At 38.7% G+C, this 19,178-nt stretch overlaps 1 protein-coding gene across 5 annotated transcripts in view; it reads right to left on the bottom strand.

The window, feature by feature from the left end:
* Positions 1-19,178, bottom strand: part of PLCB1 (phospholipase C beta 1) — a 787,620-nt gene that overhangs the window by 118,787 nt on the left and 649,655 nt on the right. For 3 of the 5 annotated variants that reach the window (XM_003252589.3, XM_030821961.1, XM_030821959.1), the window contains 4 exons: positions 19,038-19,114; positions 18,843-18,932; positions 17,916-17,973; positions 17,219-17,305 (listed from right to left, as the gene is read on the bottom strand). In XM_003252589.3, the coding sequence (XP_003252637.2) occupies positions 17,219-17,305; positions 17,916-17,973; positions 18,843-18,932; positions 19,038-19,114 (312 nt within the window). Of the gene's footprint in view, positions 1-6,113; positions 6,232-17,218; positions 17,306-17,915; positions 17,974-18,842; positions 18,933-19,037; positions 19,115-19,178 lie in introns of all 5 variants that reach the window. The other 2 variants (XM_030821960.1, XM_003252590.4) reach the window with 1 other exon arrangement.

Here is a 19,178-nt window from a genome sequence, read left to right as displayed (position 1 = left end):
TGCAAACGCAGAGGAGGAGCCTCCCCAGAAACAAATCTCGCGGGCACCTTGATCTTACACTTCCAGACTCCAGAATTGTGAAAAACTAAATTTCTGTTGCTGAAGCCACCCAGTCTGTGATATTTTGCTATGGAAGCTGAGCAGGGTAACACAACATGTAAATGATGAAATTACATGTAGTTCCACAAAAGTAACATGATACTCGCATCTCAGGCTTTTTCTTGTTGTCACGAGGAAGTCCTTCCTGTCTGCCCCTCTAGGTCTCAGCTCAATGACTGCCACCTCTGTGAAGCCTTCCTTGGTTTCCTCAATTATGTGTCAGCCTTTCCTCCCATAGAAATAGCTCTTTTATAATGATGAACATAGCCTTTTGTCCCAGTGCAATCCTTTTTGACACAACGGTGGATTACACATTAGAAATTAAGATTAAGCATGTGGCTGTTTATATTTACATTTAAAATATAATATTTAAAATAAAATAAAATTAAAAATTCAACTCCTTAGTTGCATCAGCCACATTTCAAATGGTTAATAACTACTTGTGGCTAGTTGCTACTGCACTGGACACTGAGACATGGGAAATTTCCATCACTGCAGAAAATTCGATTGGATAGCACCATACTATAATCAACTTGAAGGGGGGAAAGGGGTGCATCTGTGTTTTTTCCCAGCACCTAGCCCAGTGCCTGCTATGTAGTAGGCATTCAATAACTATTGATTGAATTAAAAGGAAAAAAACACTATTCATTTAATTGTAGCTACTTAAAGCATTCATGGTTCCCAGGTGTCACAGAAGTAAGCACACATATATAAATTTATTTTATTATTGATAAGTAAAATACTAAATGTGAGCGATTTTCATTTTTCCCATGACAAGAACATCAATATTCACCATTAAGATATAATTATAGAATTTATGTCTCAGGTGTTAATATAGCAATCTATAGCTGTTAATTCGGAAGCACAATATCGATTCTAATTTATTTTTTCTAGGCCATCTCTGCACCATCATTCTATAAGTGACCCTATGGTCTCATTAAATCTTTCAGCATGATATTTATGCAACTACTTAATGAGTCCTCCAACACCTTGAATTCTCTGGATCTCATAACTATTATTTTAGTGACAAACTTCCGACTTTAATTAATCGCATCCTTCACGGACTCAAAGGAGATCATAAAAAGGTCACTCAGACATATACAACCCTCTGCTGGTAGATGCCTTCTTTGTCTCCGCATTTAAAGATCTTCAAAGAGACACACAACATCCCTCGGGAATCTATTTAGGTATTTAGATATTTTTACTTTCACAAAAATCTCTTTATTCCTGCTTAAGTCTTTCATAATTTAGCCCAAAGCAGTTGCCCTGAATCTAACTGCAGAGGAAAAGGAGAAGAGGGTCACCTGTCACAGGTTCCAAAGAAGACCTTTTCTGTTCTATGACTGAAACTTAAAGTACAATCTAAAAGGAGATGTTTCTCTAGCAAGATATTCCTTTAGAATTCCTAGCATCCTCAGGGTAAGTAGTAGGGCCTCATAAATATTTAAATGAATAAATGAAATCCACATAAAAAACAATTGCTTAACAAATGAAAGCAGACCCGTTGCAAAGCCCAATGAGTACTCTAACTCCTCTCTTGTATAGTACAGAAGAAGGGTGAGTTATCAAGGATTCTGTTCTAACGCTGGGGGGCAAGAGACAGACTTAAGAGGAGGAATGGGGAGAGGAGAGAGAAAGAAGACCTCAAGGGAAGCAAACCCACCGAGTCTGTTGTTGAAACAGCATTGACATGCATAAGCTGAATGGCTTGCAAGTAGAGGAGAAGAGAGGAAGGAGGAAAGCCAAGGTTGGAAGAGGTGAGAGTGGGTGGGCCCTTCCTCAATCCTGCTGCTTTAGAGAGGGGAACTGTGAGTTTTCAGCAGCCACAGACAGGGAAGGTTGACTCAAAATTATCTTAACCCCACTATGCAGGCCACACTGTGCCTCAGGTGTCTCCCTTTCCCTCTGCTTGGCATTGCTTACCCAGCAGATGCGATGAACACAGAAAACAGCTGCCCACCTCTCAGTGATAGAAACTATGACTAATTGTGGTTTCCTAGAGGTGAGTTCTGTTTTCACAAGGCTGGAAGTTTTCTAAAATCTAGTCCTCAGAGTTGCTCTTCTCCCAGACTTTTGTTGAAAACAAGTGACTTTGAGCAATGTGAACATGCTGCCTGTGATGTTTAATGCCTTGTGCTGTTGTGATCAGTCTGGGGGTGAAATCTCTGGCACAATTTAGCCATGATCTTGTGGAGGCTGGGCTATGCCACCAGCAAATGAAACAGTGTTTGGTATACATGTGTGGTGTGTATCCCTTCTAGCCACTCAAAGAGATATGCTTCTTTAACAAAGAGGCTCCTTATCCTTCCATTTTACAGATAAGTATATTGAGGCACAGGTGGTGTACCCTTATTGCTTGTTTATCCATGTCAACATAAGAAAGAGAAGTCACCTACTCTGACATCTAGATCATAAAATCTTAGCTTCAGGCATTTACTTAGAAAGCTGAAAGACACATGGTGTGTCCAAGTTCTGGTACTTCTTGTCTGACCTTAGTAAAGTTCATTAACCTTTTTGAACCTTAGTTTCTCCAAATGTACAATGGTAAGAATAAGAAGATAACACATGTTATGTGCTTTAAAGGTGCTTGATGATGCAGTAAGTGCTCCATGAATGCTAATTTTTGTTTTTATTATGTGGCAGAAAAATATTTTAATGCCTTTCTATGGCCTTAAACTGACCTTTATTATTTTAAAGCATGTAGGAACTACGTTTTCTGTTCTTTTGTGCTTTCTATTGAAATTGGCATATCCTAGAATAAAGCAGGCATTAATAATTACTTGGCATATATTTATAATTTTCCAATGTTTCATTGGTGTTTTTAGAAATTGGTCATTCTATAGCTCTTTATCTAAAGACTTACATATACATAAAATGAGCAAACATCTTCTTTGTTTATTTTATATCTCACTCTACAGTGATTTGTAGCTATTTAAAAAATGGGTTACCACAGTTAAAAGTATAACTCACCTACTTAGCTTCACCTATTAAGGTCTAGCTGATAACAAGGAATATATTTTTTCACCAATGAAGATTTGCATTCACAAATTAAAAAATTCAAAATTCCAACTATTTATGTGATGACTACTCTTGGGGCCAATCTTCTATCATAATGGAAAACATTATCTTTTGGCAAACATGTGATAGCTTTATAGCTTTATATACTATTCCTGTTTTTTTTTTTTTTTTGAGATGGAGTTTTGCTCTTGTTCCCCAGGCTGGAATGCAATGGTGGGACCTTGGCTCACTGCAACATCTGCCTTCCGGGTTCAAGGGATACTCCTGTCTCACCTCAGCCTCAGCCTCCTGAGTAACTCGGATTACAGGCATCTGCCACCATGCTCAGCTAATTTTTTGTATTTTTAGTAGAGATGGGGTTTCACCATTTTGGTCAGGCGGATCTCGAACTCTTGAACTCAGGTGATCCACCCACCTCGGCCTCCCAAAGTGCTGAGATTACAGGCATGAGCCACCATGCCTGGCCTTATGTACTATTAATTTTTATTCATCATTTTGTTTTCAGCTGTAGTGTATGAATGAAGATGTTTAAGGAAAGAACAAGAATGCAAAAAACATTTGGGGAAATATTAAAATTAGTACAAAAATCTTTTTTCCATACACTATTATAAAATAACATTTTGTTCTTTTTTCGAATATAAAATGCTATAATGGGATTTTCTTTTTCTGCTTTAGCCATAAGGCCTATTTTGACATGAAAAGTGTGAAATATTTATTTTTATGTCATCTTTTATATGTGGAAAGCTAAAGGGACCAAACGAACTAACAATATGATTAAATGTTTGAAGTCTAGGTATTGCGGGGATATTTGTCTCTTTTTTAAAATAAATATTTTTCCCCAGTGGGTGTCTCAGTTGACATTCTAAAGGGAATACAAGTTGTGAACACGCTATTACAAGCCTGAAAGAGCACGGCCACAAAAATGCAGCATTTTTGTCTCTTTTGCATTCGTTTTGAAAAATAAAACCTAAGTCACGTGTTCTTAGCTCCTCCACCCACTGTCATTTGCATCCCCTGAGAAAATATGATATTCTACTTGTGGTATTAGATGTTTCACAATAGCTTTGAAAACTACCAGGGCAGGCCAGGCACCGTGGCTTACGCGTGTAATCCCAGCACTTTGGGAGCCTGAGGCAGGCGGATCACCTGAGGTCGGGAGTTAGGGGCCAGCCTGACCAATATGGAGAAACCCCATTTCTACTAAAAATACAAAATGAGCTGGGCATAGTGGTGGGAGCCTGTAATCCCAGCTACTCGGGAGGCTGAGGCAGGAGAATCACTTGAACCTGGGAGGTGGAGGTTGTGGTGAGCTGAGATTGCGCCATTGCACTCCAGCCTGGGCGACAAGAGCGAAACAATGTCTCAAAAACAAACAAACAAACAAACAAAAACACAAAACTACCAGGGCAGTAACAAGTGTAACAACAACAAAAAATCGAATGATGCTCATCATTGGTGATTTAAAAGACAGTCTTAACATTTATATCCAAATGAAGAGGACATTTTGAAGGTCTCCCTGATGCCTCCTTGTAGAAGCGAGAAATTGATATTATATGTCTGTCCTCTACTCACCTTCCAATATGGCCTTCATTACAAGGTCATACAGAAGCAAAATGATCACTGTTGAGAGGACATGAACAGAATTCACAGCCATGTTGTGACTTTGTTCTGACATGGCATTCCCTGTGTCTCTCTTTCTAGTGTTACAGGCAGCAGAAAAAAAAAAAAAAAAAAAAAAAATCAAAGGCCCAGGCTTGTGATTGGGTCAAAAAGTTAAAATACATTAAAACTCCATGACTGTTGCTTCAAGCTTCTTCCAGGTGCTTAAGCCTGGAGGTAGGAATGTACTAGATCCTGGTCAGTTAAAATGTGCTCCCTGGAACTGTGGCAGCATCAACATTCCCTGGGACCTACTCAGAAAGGCAGACGTTCCGGCCCCACTCGGACTTCCTAGATCAGTGTCTGCAGTTTAACAGGATGCCCGAGTAATTCAGATACCCATAAAGGTCTGAAAAGCTCTGAGCCAGAGCAACAACTGATGTCGAGGAAGAGGAATAACTCATACCTCTTTCTCAGTAAAGTTATTTTCAGCAATTCTCTGACATGTTTTTAAACTGCATTATTTCACAGATCAACACATACTTGAAGACAAAAACAGTATAAGTCTCACTGTAGAATTTTATTTTCATTACATCAGAATAAAGTTTGCTTTATTTATAATCACAAGAATGCTTCTTTTCTCTAAGAATTGCATACTCTTTGGAATGGCTTATGCTAGTTTTCTTATTAGTGAAGGGAATATAATAGTTTTGGTGATGCATCTCCTTGGGTAAGTTAAAGACCGCTCTGATTTTCAAGCTGAAGTTTGCTCTGACAAAGAGCTCCTGGCCCAAGCATCCCTATTAGTGAGATATTTCCAAGAGCTCTTGCTTCTAGAGAATCAGGAAATCACAAGCTATCCCCATTCACTCTAAATACCATGTGGGAATAAAGTAAATTTTGCTGGACTTCCAAAAGGAGGGCTGTAGTAAGTTGAGTGGAGTGGATTGAAAAAGACTCCTTGAGCGTTAACTTGATCCCACTGGATTGTAAGATAATAGGACTGCGGGAAAACAGTGTATTGAGAAGCAGAAATGGAAAAAAAAAAAATGTTTCCAAAGTGGGAACAATAGTCTAAGTGCAAGAGAGAAAATCCAGATTAAAAAGGAAGCCAAATTTGCCAATAGAGAAACAAGAGAAAGAGGAAGAAGACAATATGGAAGAATAAGATTTATGTCAGGAAGAGAGAGCACAATGATGGAGAAATTAATACCAGAGGAAGGCAGAAAGGATGAGGAAATGATCATGGGTGTGGCTGGGAACTTTAGCAGAAAAAAAAAGATGGGAATGTAGAGAAAGGGAGGATGAAGGACAAAGGAGCAAGTCCGTGATGCCTGAAAACCGGATGGCTACACACCACCCTTCTCTCAAAAGCGACCCCTCCCATCCAGTCCTACCTGGCCGGAAGGACGGTGGTCACCACTTGAGAGCTTGAGGGTTGGGGGGAGTAAAGTTGGGGGGAACAGAGGGATCCTCATGGCAAGTTTCCGACAAGAATGAGGAGGAACCTTCCCCCTGTGTGGAAAAAAAGGGAGGCTGTCATTTTTGTGGCAATGAAATTGATTTCTAAGTCACCTGATGTTTCCAATTATTTGTCTGGGACGTCTCTTGGAGTGCCTTCTGGAGTACAGATTTAATTCCTCTGTTTGCCTTTATCTGCTCCAACACCCCCAGTGTGGCTTGGCACCTGGCCTCCCACACATGCAATGGAATTTGCATTGAGTTCTCCTTGGCCTTCCCCACTCTCTGTAAGAATTAGTTGTTAAAAATGATCACAACTGTTACTTTTGAGATATTCTCCACAAAATCCCACTACCATCAAGAAACTTGAGAAAAGATAGTGATGAATGATTGACAGCTGTTTGTTCAGTGAACAACACAGTCCAAGGAGTCTGGGCCTAAGGGCACTACTTTTCTCCCCGCAAAGAGCCAGAACTATTTTTTAACACACAAAGTTAATGTTGTTAGCCCTCTACATACATCATGCATTCAAAAAATATTTATTGAACACCAACTATATGGCAGGCGATGTTCTTGGGTGTCTGGAACTCAAGAGCATCAGGGAACGAAAGAGACAAAGCCTCTTCCCGTTGTGGAGCTTACATTCTGATGGGTGGGGCAGTACTCAAGGACACACTTAGGAAAGAAGGGTATGACTGAATGAGAGAAGGTGACAAATGCTATGAAAAACAGAAAGCACAGCAGAATAAACAGGAGAGAGGATGGCAGGGATGGGAGAGTGGTGGATGGAGGGTTGTAAATTTTAATAAAGTGGTCATGGAAAGCCTCTGACAGATTTGAGCAAACATTTGAAAGACAGGAGAGAGTTGCCCAAACAGACACTTGGGAGTTGAGGAAACAGTCCACGCAATGGCTCAAGGTGGGATTCGCCTGTCTTGTTAGGGCCTAGCAAGGAGCCCAGTGTGGCCTAAGCAGAGAGTATATCAAGGAGGAAAGGAAGAAAAAATGCAGCAAAAATGGAGTTAGACCGTATTGGACTTTTAGAGAGTTATGGGAGCCATTGAAGGGTCTTCAACAGAGGAGCGACCTTATTTAACTTGTGTTCTAAAAGGATGCCTCTGGGTGACATGTTGAGAATAGATTTTGAGTGTGTACATGTGGCGGCAGGAAGACCAGTTTGGAGGCTACTTAGAAATCCAGGGGAGAGATGATGGAGGCTTTGACTAAAGTGATTGCACTGCAGTTGGTACTCAACAATTATAAAGATGTCTTGACTGCTTTACAATATTTTTTTGAAGTCCTAGGGTTTTTTGGTTCCACCTCAAACACAGATCCAATAAGAAATTTAAAAATTGTAACAGCTCACTGTGTATTTTGTAAAACCTAAGAGTTAGCTTTTTTCTTTTTTGGATAATAGGAAAGGTGCAAAGAAAAAGGAAACAAATCTTCCTCAGCCAAAGATAGAAAACAATGTATTTTCTATTCTCTCTTATGTACCAAACACAGGCACATGCTGCTGGCTACTCTCTTTGACACAAATTTTCATATACTAGCATAATTAGATAGGGCAAAATCCATTTTGATGCCAAAATGGTTAATCTGCTAAGCTTCTCTCCAATTGTATAAAGTTGTTTGTGTGTCTGTATAAATGTGTTATTGTGTGTATGTGTGTGTGTGTGTGACTCTTTAAAATCTGAAAATATTATTTGAGGAAATTCAAACACCTCCTTGACAAATTCAAAGATTAACCTCAACTAATGATTATAATAAACACAGAACACTTGTGTCTGTTGATTTCTGTTGACAGAAAATGTATAAACAGTACTCCAAGTGGTGAATTTGCTGCACGAGTATGGCCTTAGATATAATATAATACATAGAAAACAGAGATTGTAATCCTGCTCTTGGCAACTGCTTTCCTGTTTGGAAAGAAAACTTTCTTCAGTGTTTTCTTCAGCCCAGTATTCCTGTGTTTGCCCTCATGCAATAGCCTTTTCTCTCGTCTCCAAGTACTTCTTCATCAAATATTTCAAAGCATCTAGTAGATTTCCTCTTTGGATTTTCTGTAGGTAAATACAGTCATCCCCTTCACATCCATGGGTTCCACATCTGTGGGTTGAACCACTTTTGGATCAAAACTATTTAGAAGAACCATCAGTGGATGGTTGTGTCTGTACTGACCATGTATAGACATTTTTTCTTGACATTATTCCCTAAACAATACTTTATAACACTATTTACATAGAACTTACATTGTATTAGGTATTATAAATAACCTAGTATTGACAAAGTACATGGGAGAATATGCATAGATTATATGCAAATACTATACAATGTTATATAAAGGACCTGAGCATCTGTGGATTTGGGTATCTGAGGGGAGTCCTGGAACCGATCATCCATAGATACCAAGGGATGACAGTATTTCTCTTGGTTTGAGGTTGGCCATCTTTTCCCTTTAAAATATTGAAGGTCATAGTAAAATCACATAATGGTTTCTGGAAATCAATTATACTTCTACATTAGTTGCTTTGAAGTGTTTGGGATGTGTGTGTTTGATAACTTTTCACTATCCTAGTTATACCAAAATAGGGCTTTAAAAAAAACAGAGTTACATTGAGGATAAAAAAAATCTAATGAGTATTAGCAAAATTCATAGAAATCACACCCAATGACAGGCACACAGAAGTAGAAGTGGAAATAGACCCAAAAGATTTTCCATCCGTGGTTGTGTGGACTTTTCATGTATGGCAGGTGGGCAGATGAAAGCCAATGTGATAAAAGTCCACCTCATCCTATTCCCGGTGTTAAAATCATTGTTTGCTGGGAAGACGCTGAACCCCACCAACATGTAGCCCCCTACTCTACCAGGTGGGGAAGATTCTCTTCTGAGACTCTGCCCTCCATCCAGTACATTTATCACCATATGTCCACATTTTCTCATCCTCAAGAAAGAAAAATATGGACAAAGGAGGGGGAAAGAAAGTTTATATGGTAAAGAAAAGGGGGAGGAATCAACGGCATCCATGAGAATCTAAGTTTTAATTTTTGTTTAAATCTCAAACTCAGTTACCTTATGGGGCCAATAGACAATAGAAATCTATGAAACAGCCTAGGGAGTACCATGCAGCCCTAAGGGACAGCTTCTTCTTAGCTTTAGAAATTATTTGCATGTTTCTATTATAATCTTAGGATCTAATTTTTCAAGAGACACAGAGTATTTTTGAAATAAAACATTTTCTGATTTTTACATAACAGTGTGATGCTTTTTATTGTGCCAACTGTCTCAGCCAAACTATATCTCCCAGAGTTCCCTTTCTGTATGTTTCCAGCTATTGTGGGTTCCATGGAGATTCTTCTGAGAATTGGAGGGCTGATGAGGGAGGCAGCGGTCATTGTGTAACACACAGGCGTTGTTGCTGATCTGTTGATTTATGTGTCTGGTTGATGGGAAGAAGCAGCTAAGCCTGCAATCACTTCCCCTGCCTGTTGGGTCTTCCTTTAATTGTCTGACTCCTGGGCCAGATGTGTGTGTGTGTGTGTGTATGTGTGTATGTTCAACTCCGTGACAAAGAGGCTCAGCTTCTGCAGGTTACTCTAGTCACCAAGCCTACTTGTAATTTTCCTTTCCTGCCTGCCAGAGTCCATCATTAAAAAGAGAGACAGCCTTGAGAACGGGGCAGATAGCCATCCACCAAAATTGCATAAGCCAGTTACTGTCACACACACACACAATCTTTTACTGGCTCTGTTTTTCTAGTTGAATCCTGACTGATACAGATGTTAACTAACTCAAATATTTCAGAAACGCAATGTGGGGACTTTCTATTTCTGGTAATGGCTGATTAGGTTATTTGGACCATCCTTTCCACTGAAAAAAATTAAGAAGCTGGGTTTGATACTAAATTTTTTTTTTTCCAATCTGGAGCCTCGCACTGTCACACAGTCTGGAGTGCAGTGGCATGATCTCGGCTTACTGCAGCCTCCACCTCCCAGGTTCAAGCAATTCTCCCACCTCAGCCTCCAGGGTAGCTGGGATTACAGGTGCATACCACCATGCCTGACTAATTTTTGTACTGTTTTTTAATAGAGTCAGTGTTTCACCATGTTGGCCAGGCTGGTCTCAAACTCCTGACCTCAAGTGATCCTGCTGTCTTGGCCTCCCAAAGTGTTGGGATTACAGACATGAGCCACCACGCCTGGCCATTAAAACTATCTTTAAAGACCCAGAGAACTACAACAACTTAATGATCAGGGTCAAACTGAAGGGGACATTGAACCTAGACAGGTAATAAGCAAGGAAGCTGCTTTTGCCCTGATAGGCTTTTGCTCATGATGGAAATTGTGTGTTCACCCTTTGCTAGCCTTGAAAGGTGAGGAGCCTACAGTCAAGAGCTGAGGCTTTCCCAGAGTGAGGAATCTCACAGGAAAGCTTCCCTGCAACAAGCTAAGACATGCAGATTATAGATTTGAAAATAAACCAAATCGAATACCTGGAAATAAAATACAAAACCTGAAATTAAACACTCAGTGGATGTATAGAATAGCAGTTTAAACAAAAAATTGGTGCACTACAAAAAGGGTCAGAAAAATAATTGCCCACAGAGCAGTACAGAAAGACGAAGGGTGGAAAATACTAAAAACAATTCATTGACAGAAGAGATGGAGTAAAAAGGTTCATTTTATTTTATATGCAAATATATATATATGGAATTTTAGAAGGAAAGAAAAAAAATGACAGAAGCTGTATTTGCTTTCATGATAGTTTAGAGTTTTTGCAGAACTGAGGAAAGTGATCCATCTAGCCATCTCAAACACATATTTAGACACATTATAGAAAAACTGCACAAAATATAAGAAAAAAATACTAAATGCTGTCAGTGGGGGTGGGGGGAATACAAATTATCCTCAAAAGAACTGTATTAAGACTAACAGTTAACTTCTCAACAACAGCAATAGATGCTAGAGGGTGGTGGAAGTTTATCTTCAGTGTGCTAAAGGAAAATAACCACCAACACAAAATTTTATATCCAGTGAAAATATCATTCCAGAATGGCAGAAACGGGATACATTAAACAAATAAAGACATTTTTGCACAAAAACAAAAATAAAAACTCCAAAGAGTTTCCCACCAGTAGACCGCATGAAAGGAACTTCTCGAGGAAGTATAAGATGATGATCCCAAATGGGCAGAGGATACAAGAAAAAACGTTTCACAAAGAATATGTGAATATGTAAACATATCTAAATGAACCATGATCATAACATAGAATAGTAATGTCTTATGTGTTTAAAAGTCTATTAGATTAAATTTCAAAAATAAATTGATGAGGGACCAGTGGAATTAAAATTGTTCCAATGCCCTGGTATTGCCCAGAAGGAGAGTAAACACGTCTAAGTTTTATACTCAAGAAAATAAGGCATAACTATGTTTGTTTCCTAAAAAGGCAAATCTTTATATTGACAAAAATGAAAAAGATTTTCTTCTACAGAACAAACAAAAACAAATCACTGTGTGGTTAATTGAGACTTGACAATGAGCAGAAACACTGTCTATAGGCAGCCAGTTTCCACTCTGCAGTTTGCCTTCTGGGAGAAGATCCAATAGGTACTGGCAAGGAAGAATCCATTTCCCCATCAAGCCTCAAAAGATTAGAGGAGGCACAAATGCATTACTTTAAAAAAATATTTTATTTTAAATCCCTAAGTTTGTCTTTTCTCTCCCAAACATTGGAGATATCAGCCACATTTAAGGTTCTGTCTCAGAGCCCAGCGGTAGGTCTAACAAGACTAACTTCAAGCAGAGTGATGAGTCACTCACCCTGTTAGAAAGATGTCAGAGGGGAAATAAGGAAAATCAGTCTATATTCCCTTGGTGGAGGGAAAAAAAAGAGCCAGTAGCTATGTGATGAAATGTTCTTTGGGAATAAATTAAAATGCCCTAAAGCTTCCCGGAATTCTCTTTTGATGAGCTAAATTAATACAGAAAACCTGTGTTCTAAGAAGCATCAAAGACAAATTAAGCATCAGAGAAAAAGTAAATTACACATTTATTGACTGTTTTGTGAGGTTATGGAGATAGTTCATTAAAAATACCCCTCAAAAGATGATTCTTCTTATAAAGAGAGTCAGGAGCTACAAAGTGATCAATAAACATTGGCATATTCACAACAGACTCAAGGCAACTTGTGATTAACCGTGTTTTCCTTTTTTTTTTTTTTTTTTTGAGACAGGGTGGTCTCACTCAGTCGCCCAGGCTGGAATGCAGTGGTGCGATCTCGGCTCACTGCAACCTCTGCCTCTGGGGTTGAAGTGATTCTCCTGCCTCAGCCTCCCAAGTAGCCGGGACTACAGGCACCCACCACCACGCCTGGCTAATTTTTATATTTTGGTAGAGGCGGGGTTTCCCCATGTTGGCCAGGCTGGTCTCGAACTCTTGACCTCAAGTGATCTGCCAGCCTCAGCCTCCCAAAGTGCTGGCATTTCAGGCATGAGGCACCACGCCCGGCCAACCGTGTTTTCATATGTTAAAATGAGTATCTTTGAAGTGTTCAGGAAAAAGGCAGAAGGTCATTTTTGTAATGGATCAATTCAGGGTTGAGCAGGACCACAAAAGGTATGGATTCTCTCTGCACTGGCAGTTGGGTTCTTGAGTTGTTCCTAACATTGTTTGTACACATAAACAACTTCCTATCGGCTTTGGCAAACCCAGGTATGGAAATCTCTAGGAAACCAATTATTTCACTGAGTCAGAAGACTGACCAGTGTTTACTGCATCTGTCTTGAAAATTCTACCACTATGCATTTCATAAAAAGGCACACCTCAAACAAAACTGAAACCCACATACACTCAAGGACTGAATCAAATATCTCACTGCTACAAAACATGCAGTTGAATGTTTCTCCAGAATTCAGAACTCTACTGGAAAGGAGCTAAGTATTCCCTTCTAAGAGTGTCTATTGTTGTTTATAACATAACAAGTTTCCGTGGGACTTATGTGCAGCAATGTACAACATCATTTTGTGTCAAATTGAGGCCATAATATTTTATTGTACAAGTTGCTTCGAGGGACCACCTACTTCCGTTTTCCCCAGTGCCCTCAAAATTACTTACAAAAGGAATAAACTAATGGAATCTCTTTTTTTCATAGGGAAAAAATGAACTCCCCATATGAAAAGAGCCTAGTGCATGTCACAAAGTGGGACAATCTAAAATAAACTTTTCACATGTGACTGGCCACATTTGGTCCCCTACCAAATAGCGACCACAAAGACTGAAGGTCCTGGCTCACATGCAGAATTGAAACAAATTTTTAGCCTGATTTTGATTGAGGCATATTCTCCTATGACTGCTGTTGCAGGATGGTAAAAATGTTGGGAACTCTAGATGACATGCACATTGTTGAGTAAACCGCTAGCAAAGTCACACTTTGAATGAGGTTTCATGTGTAGTTTGCTCTAAATTGAGCCAGAATAACTACTTCTTTGCCACTGAAAAACTGTTAACTTTGAGCCATTGGCTTTTCAAATTTCTTTTACTGAAAGATTTACAAAATATCTGTTTGTTACTTTCAAAGGAGTTGTTTGTTTACCAATGGCTTAGAAAATTATATTGATATGATTGGGGTTGATCAAGGTTCAGAATAGCTCAAAATAGTAATATCCCAGAGCAAACAGTAATGTAAAAAAAGAGCTTCCTCCCTGTTAAGAACAAGATTGGGAACATGAAACACATTATTACATTAGTTAGAATAAGTGGATGAAGAGAAAGTAAATCATTATATACAACTACATGGTGAAAGAAATGGAAGAACAGGAAGAAATATGACGTCATGTAGCCTATACATACTTTTGATGTCTGCAAAAACTTAACTATGATTAATTTCTAGTGAAAAAACTTCATCCCATCTGTAAATTAGTTGAGGGAGGAACTCTATTCTCCTCAATAACCTGTGGCAAAGTTTGGCATGCTTTCTTCTTCATAAGAAGGTTACAATTGTCTTTAATATTACCTGCTGCAATGTCAGCTCACGTTCCTCATCCAAAACCCAGTAATGGAACCATTCATAAAGTTCTAGATGTCACGAAGTCACTCTCTTTTCTTATCTGACTGAATGGAACTGACTCCGTGGACTTGTTTTAGAGATACTATTGATCAGTTTCATTTCCTTGGGTTGTTCCTTGTTTTGTTTCTGCTTTTGCTAATTTCCCTCATGTCTATGTCAAGATTCAAAGCCTATTTCAGTACTACATGTGGAGAGGGATTATTTCAAAGCCAATGTTACTGTAGTTTCAATCCATGCCCCACAGTTACAGGAGCATCAGCGACTGCTACGCTGGCCTGGCCTCTCCTCCCCACCCATTTATTAACACCTACTTTGCTGTCCTGTGCTTTGGTCTTTCTTCACATGCCTCACACTTGATTTTGTTGTTTTACTCTACCGTCTATTACTGCTCCTCTTATCATTGTCATTTCCCTTTATTAACCACCATGTCCTACAATGCTAACAGTCATGATTTATTATTTTGTTAATAAAATCACAGCTCTAAGGCACAACATTTTTAAGCCATGAAGAAAAACCCTCAAGAAATGCTTTAGTTTGACATGGAACCAACAATCTTCAAGGGCAACCTTCAAATCCAGACACAAAAAGATGGTCATGGAGCAACCTCATGGAAGAAAAGCATGGAAGGAAAGAGGAATTCATCACAGTACCTATTTACAATAAAAAATGCAGACAATAGAACTACTAAAAATTCATAGAAACACTTCAGATCTCTTTCCAAGGGGCCAAAAGGGAAGAAATAAAAAATTGTTATAAACATGGCTGTAACATACACTGTATGTTACCTATCTACCCAATTGCTATTTCCCCTCTATTTCTTTGATGATAAAATATCAATTTTGTTCAGGTACCTGATGACCATCGAATTGAGGAAAACTGAACTCTCTCTAGCCTTGTGAGTGAATCTTAATTACTCTAAGCCAATCATGAAAGTTATACCCTACTGCCCATAATTGGTTTAAGAATGGGCATATGAGGCCATTGTACCCAGTGAGGAAACACCAGGTAGAGGGGGATGTAGGAAGGTTTTTCTCAATCCTAGAAAGGGTTACAAAATGAAGACATTTGCTCCACGGCCTTTGAGTGGTTTTATGTAAGGTTATGATGTGTGGAGCTAGGGCAGCCATCTCATGACTGAGTTCACAGCCTGGAGCTAGAAGGCAACAATAGTGGAAATTCTAAAAACACCTGGAGATGAAATTGTTAAGCCACTAAATTAATCATTGCTACAACTGTAGTACCTCTGAATTTCCAGTAATGTGGCTTACTAAATACTCTAACTGTTGAAGCCAGTTTTAATTGGGCTTACTGTAAAACTGCGGCTGAATGCACCCTGACTGCCAATAAATCGGCCCAAAGTTATTAGTTCTTTTCATGTCCAGTTATATCCAGGGAAGAAGTTTAAGGGTGCTTCCACATTTACTGAGGTTGATTTTAATCATGATGACCTAGAGCAGTAACATGAAAATCTTTGTATGGGTTATTGATACTGAGAGTTATAGAATTTAAATACAGTAATGATTTTACATTCACATTTTATCTGTAAGTAAAATAGTTAACATTGTTGAACCAAAACACACACACACACACACAAAGCAAAATGAAACTCTGAAAAGAACCATATTCCCTAAATTTTTTTGAAATACAAAAACTAGCTGAGCCATCAACTATGAGCAAAGTCTATTCTGTCAGTGTACAAAGTAATGACAAATTTAAATCCAGACAGCATAGATTAGAAATGTATGTATCTGAATATATCACCTGAGACCGATTATTATTAACGTATTTCTTAAATTTCAGTCAAACTGGATCTTTTGCTCTAAATAATTTGAGCATTTTAAAAAGATCAATCCTGATTGGAAAGTATAGCAATTTCTGAAATTATGTTAAAAATTATTCCACTTTATTAGTGCATAATCAACCTGACAGGGTGGCTGAGAAGATCTACATTATATGTTTATATGAGAAACATAAAAATTAGCACCATATCTAAGTAATTATTAATTCTTGCTTGAGAATCTATATTGCCAACCCTAAAAACTTAGAAATTAAAAATATTAAATAAATGTCTTATATAATAAATATGAAAGCATAAGAGCACAAAGAACCATGAAAACATATTTAGAATTATCCACAAGAAATCTATAAGAAGTAAATTGGTGAATGAAACATACAATTAAATAAAACTAACGTTTTTTAACTTTGAGGACACAAAAAATACTTGTGTGGAATGGCAGTACTTTTTAGCGTCGATATTTTAAATTGAAAATAGAAGGGCAGGAAAATTGAAAAACACAATTTCCACAAACAGAAAACTATTCAGTGATGAATCAAAATGAAAGGAATGTTCTAAAACTGAGATGCCATTTGCTAATCTCAAAGTATTTCATCTACAGATATTCAGTTCATTCAAAGTTAATATTCATGAGACAATTAATTTTAACCAAACAATGAACATAAGATAATTTTAAAGCAGAGCCCCAATCAACTGTTACTATGGGAAACAAAAGATTTGCTTTTCTCTGATTTAGGAGACTATTTTGCTGGATAAAAACCAAAGTGATTTTGGTGCAGGGCATCCTCTGCTGGACAGAGGGTGGCATTACAACATTACATCAGCTATTTAGAACAGAAGTTAATTAGTAGTATCCAAACTGAAGGTTTGGTTAGTCTCTGATTCTCCAGGGGAAAGGGACTATAAAAATACCTTTGTCTGAGCCATACCCCAGATTAGTTAAAGCCAAATCTCTGGGGCTGGGTTCTGCACATTTGCAGTTTTTAAAAGTTCACCAGGTGATGATAAATGCTTACTGAATATTGCTATATTTTTACTTTCATTGAGAAAGATAAGGGTTTCATATGCAAGAACTGATCTGAGACTGTGTACAAGGTACTTACGTAAACTAGCAAGGTTTTATTCTTACTAAATGGAAATCAAATAAAATAATTGTGTATTTTAATTCAGTTCCGCTTACCTTGGGCTTTTCATCCAGGATCTGCTGACGTATTTCCTTGTGTTTCTCTACGAGTTTTTCTTGCCGTTTACTTTGCGCCTCTTCTAGCTATAAGAAAAGTTACAAGAAACATTATTTTCATCTAAACTTTTAAAAGTGTACATTTTCAGAGAATACTGAAAGCTTTTCAGATCTATGGCTTACATTTGATTATTTCATCTCCTGATCAAGAACTACACTTACAAGTATAGGAAACTGTAGTAAGTGTTGAAGCTAGGTGACAGGAACATAAGGGTGGGAGGTGGTGATCAATGGACTGTACTGTTCTTACCTTTTTATAAATATGTAAACATTTCTATGACATTAAATTGAAAAAAAAAAAAAAAAGAGGACAGCCCTTCGAGGTTGCCATCATCTCTATCACTGACGACAATTAAAGGTTCTTTTGGGAAAACTATCATTTACAATATGTTTCTGGGCTCTTGACTTTGGAAATGACTCAAGTGTCTATTTTTAGGTGAATCCTTTTACATAGTGGTTTGCAATTCAACTTGCAGAAATGTTGATTAAGGAGTGCCCACCCTGTGAAACAGCTCTGCTAGGTGCTAGTGATAAAAAGATATGACAAGGCATGACATTTCCTTCCAGAAGCTCACAGCGAGCTCACCAGATGTTCACACATGGTTCGCAAAGGAAAGCGCGTGATGAGCCCACGTACCCTCTTGATATACTGCACCACTTCCTGGATATACGACCGGATCATCTCTGTCTTCTCCCTAAAAGCAAATGATGAATACATCATCACACCAACTCATCCAAAATTGACAAATGGGAATCTCAGACTTCTAGATGAAAGGTTACAGAACTCTCAACATTCCTTTTCTTTTTTCCTTATTTTTATTTATTTATTTATTGGAGACAAGGTTTCGCTCTGTTGCCCAGGGTAGAGTGCAGTGGCACCATCACGGCTCACTGAAGCTTTGACCTCCCGCGCTGAAGCCATCCTCCGGCCTCAGCCTTCTGAGTACCTGGGGATACAGGTGTGCGCCACCACACCCAGCTAATTTTAAAATTTTTTTGTAGAGACAGAGTCTCCCTGTGTTGCCCAGGCCCCTCTTGAACTCCCAGCCTCAAGCGATCCTCCCACCTAGGACTTTCAAAGTGCTGAGATTACAAGTGTGAGCAAAGAAGTGAGGAGCGCCTCTGCCCGGCCGCCCCATCTGGGAAATGAGGAGAGCCTCTGCCCGGCCACCCATCGTCATAGCAACATTCTTATTACTGCTACAAGAAAGGTATAATCTGCCAGCCTCAGGACAAAGGTCAGGTTCCTCCCAAGGCACAGGCTCTGTTTTCACTAAATGCCAGGAAGGTCATGGGTAGGAAGTGAGGATTTAGCCTTTCCCTGAGGGAAGCTCTTTGCTTACTCTTTATCTAAAAGGCCCTGGGTGTGCCTCACTCCTTTATTGAACCACTCTTTGTTTGAGCCTTCCCTGTTAAAAACCTTACCAAAAGAATCTTTTGAAAGGCTGAGTAGAGGAGAAACTTCACAAAGGAGTCTGTGACTGGTTATGAACCTGTGACTCTGATGTACAGAATAAAACAATTCCCAGGTGAACTGTTGGGGAGAAGGGACATTTTGACTTACTCTTCCATCTGACTTTTGTCTTTGGATTTAGCTTCTGTTATCTTCTCTTGCCTCTTTTTATCCATTTTCTTCTTTAATTCTTTCTTTTCTCTGAAGTCACAACGGAAGTAAAAGAGAAAAAAGGCAAATCAGATGAGAATTTGTGTTGAATAAATTTAGATGCACATGTCAATTGTAATGGGAATGAAGGCTTACTTCTCACAGATTTCTTTGAGCTTCTTTAACTGATTGTTCTGACACTCTTCTGCGACATCCGTCAACTTTTGAATAAGCTGGAAAAAGAAAATGTCAGTTTGCTATTTCAAATGATCACAAACAGAGCTTCCTTCCCACCTC

The sequence above is a fragment of the Nomascus leucogenys genome, chromosome 11 (genome assembly GCF_006542625.1).
Source record: "Nomascus leucogenys isolate Asia chromosome 11, Asia_NLE_v1, whole genome shotgun sequence".
Taxonomy (NCBI): domain Eukaryota; kingdom Metazoa; phylum Chordata; class Mammalia; order Primates; family Hylobatidae; genus Nomascus; species Nomascus leucogenys.
This window is presented reverse-complemented; position numbering and strand designations above follow the sequence as displayed.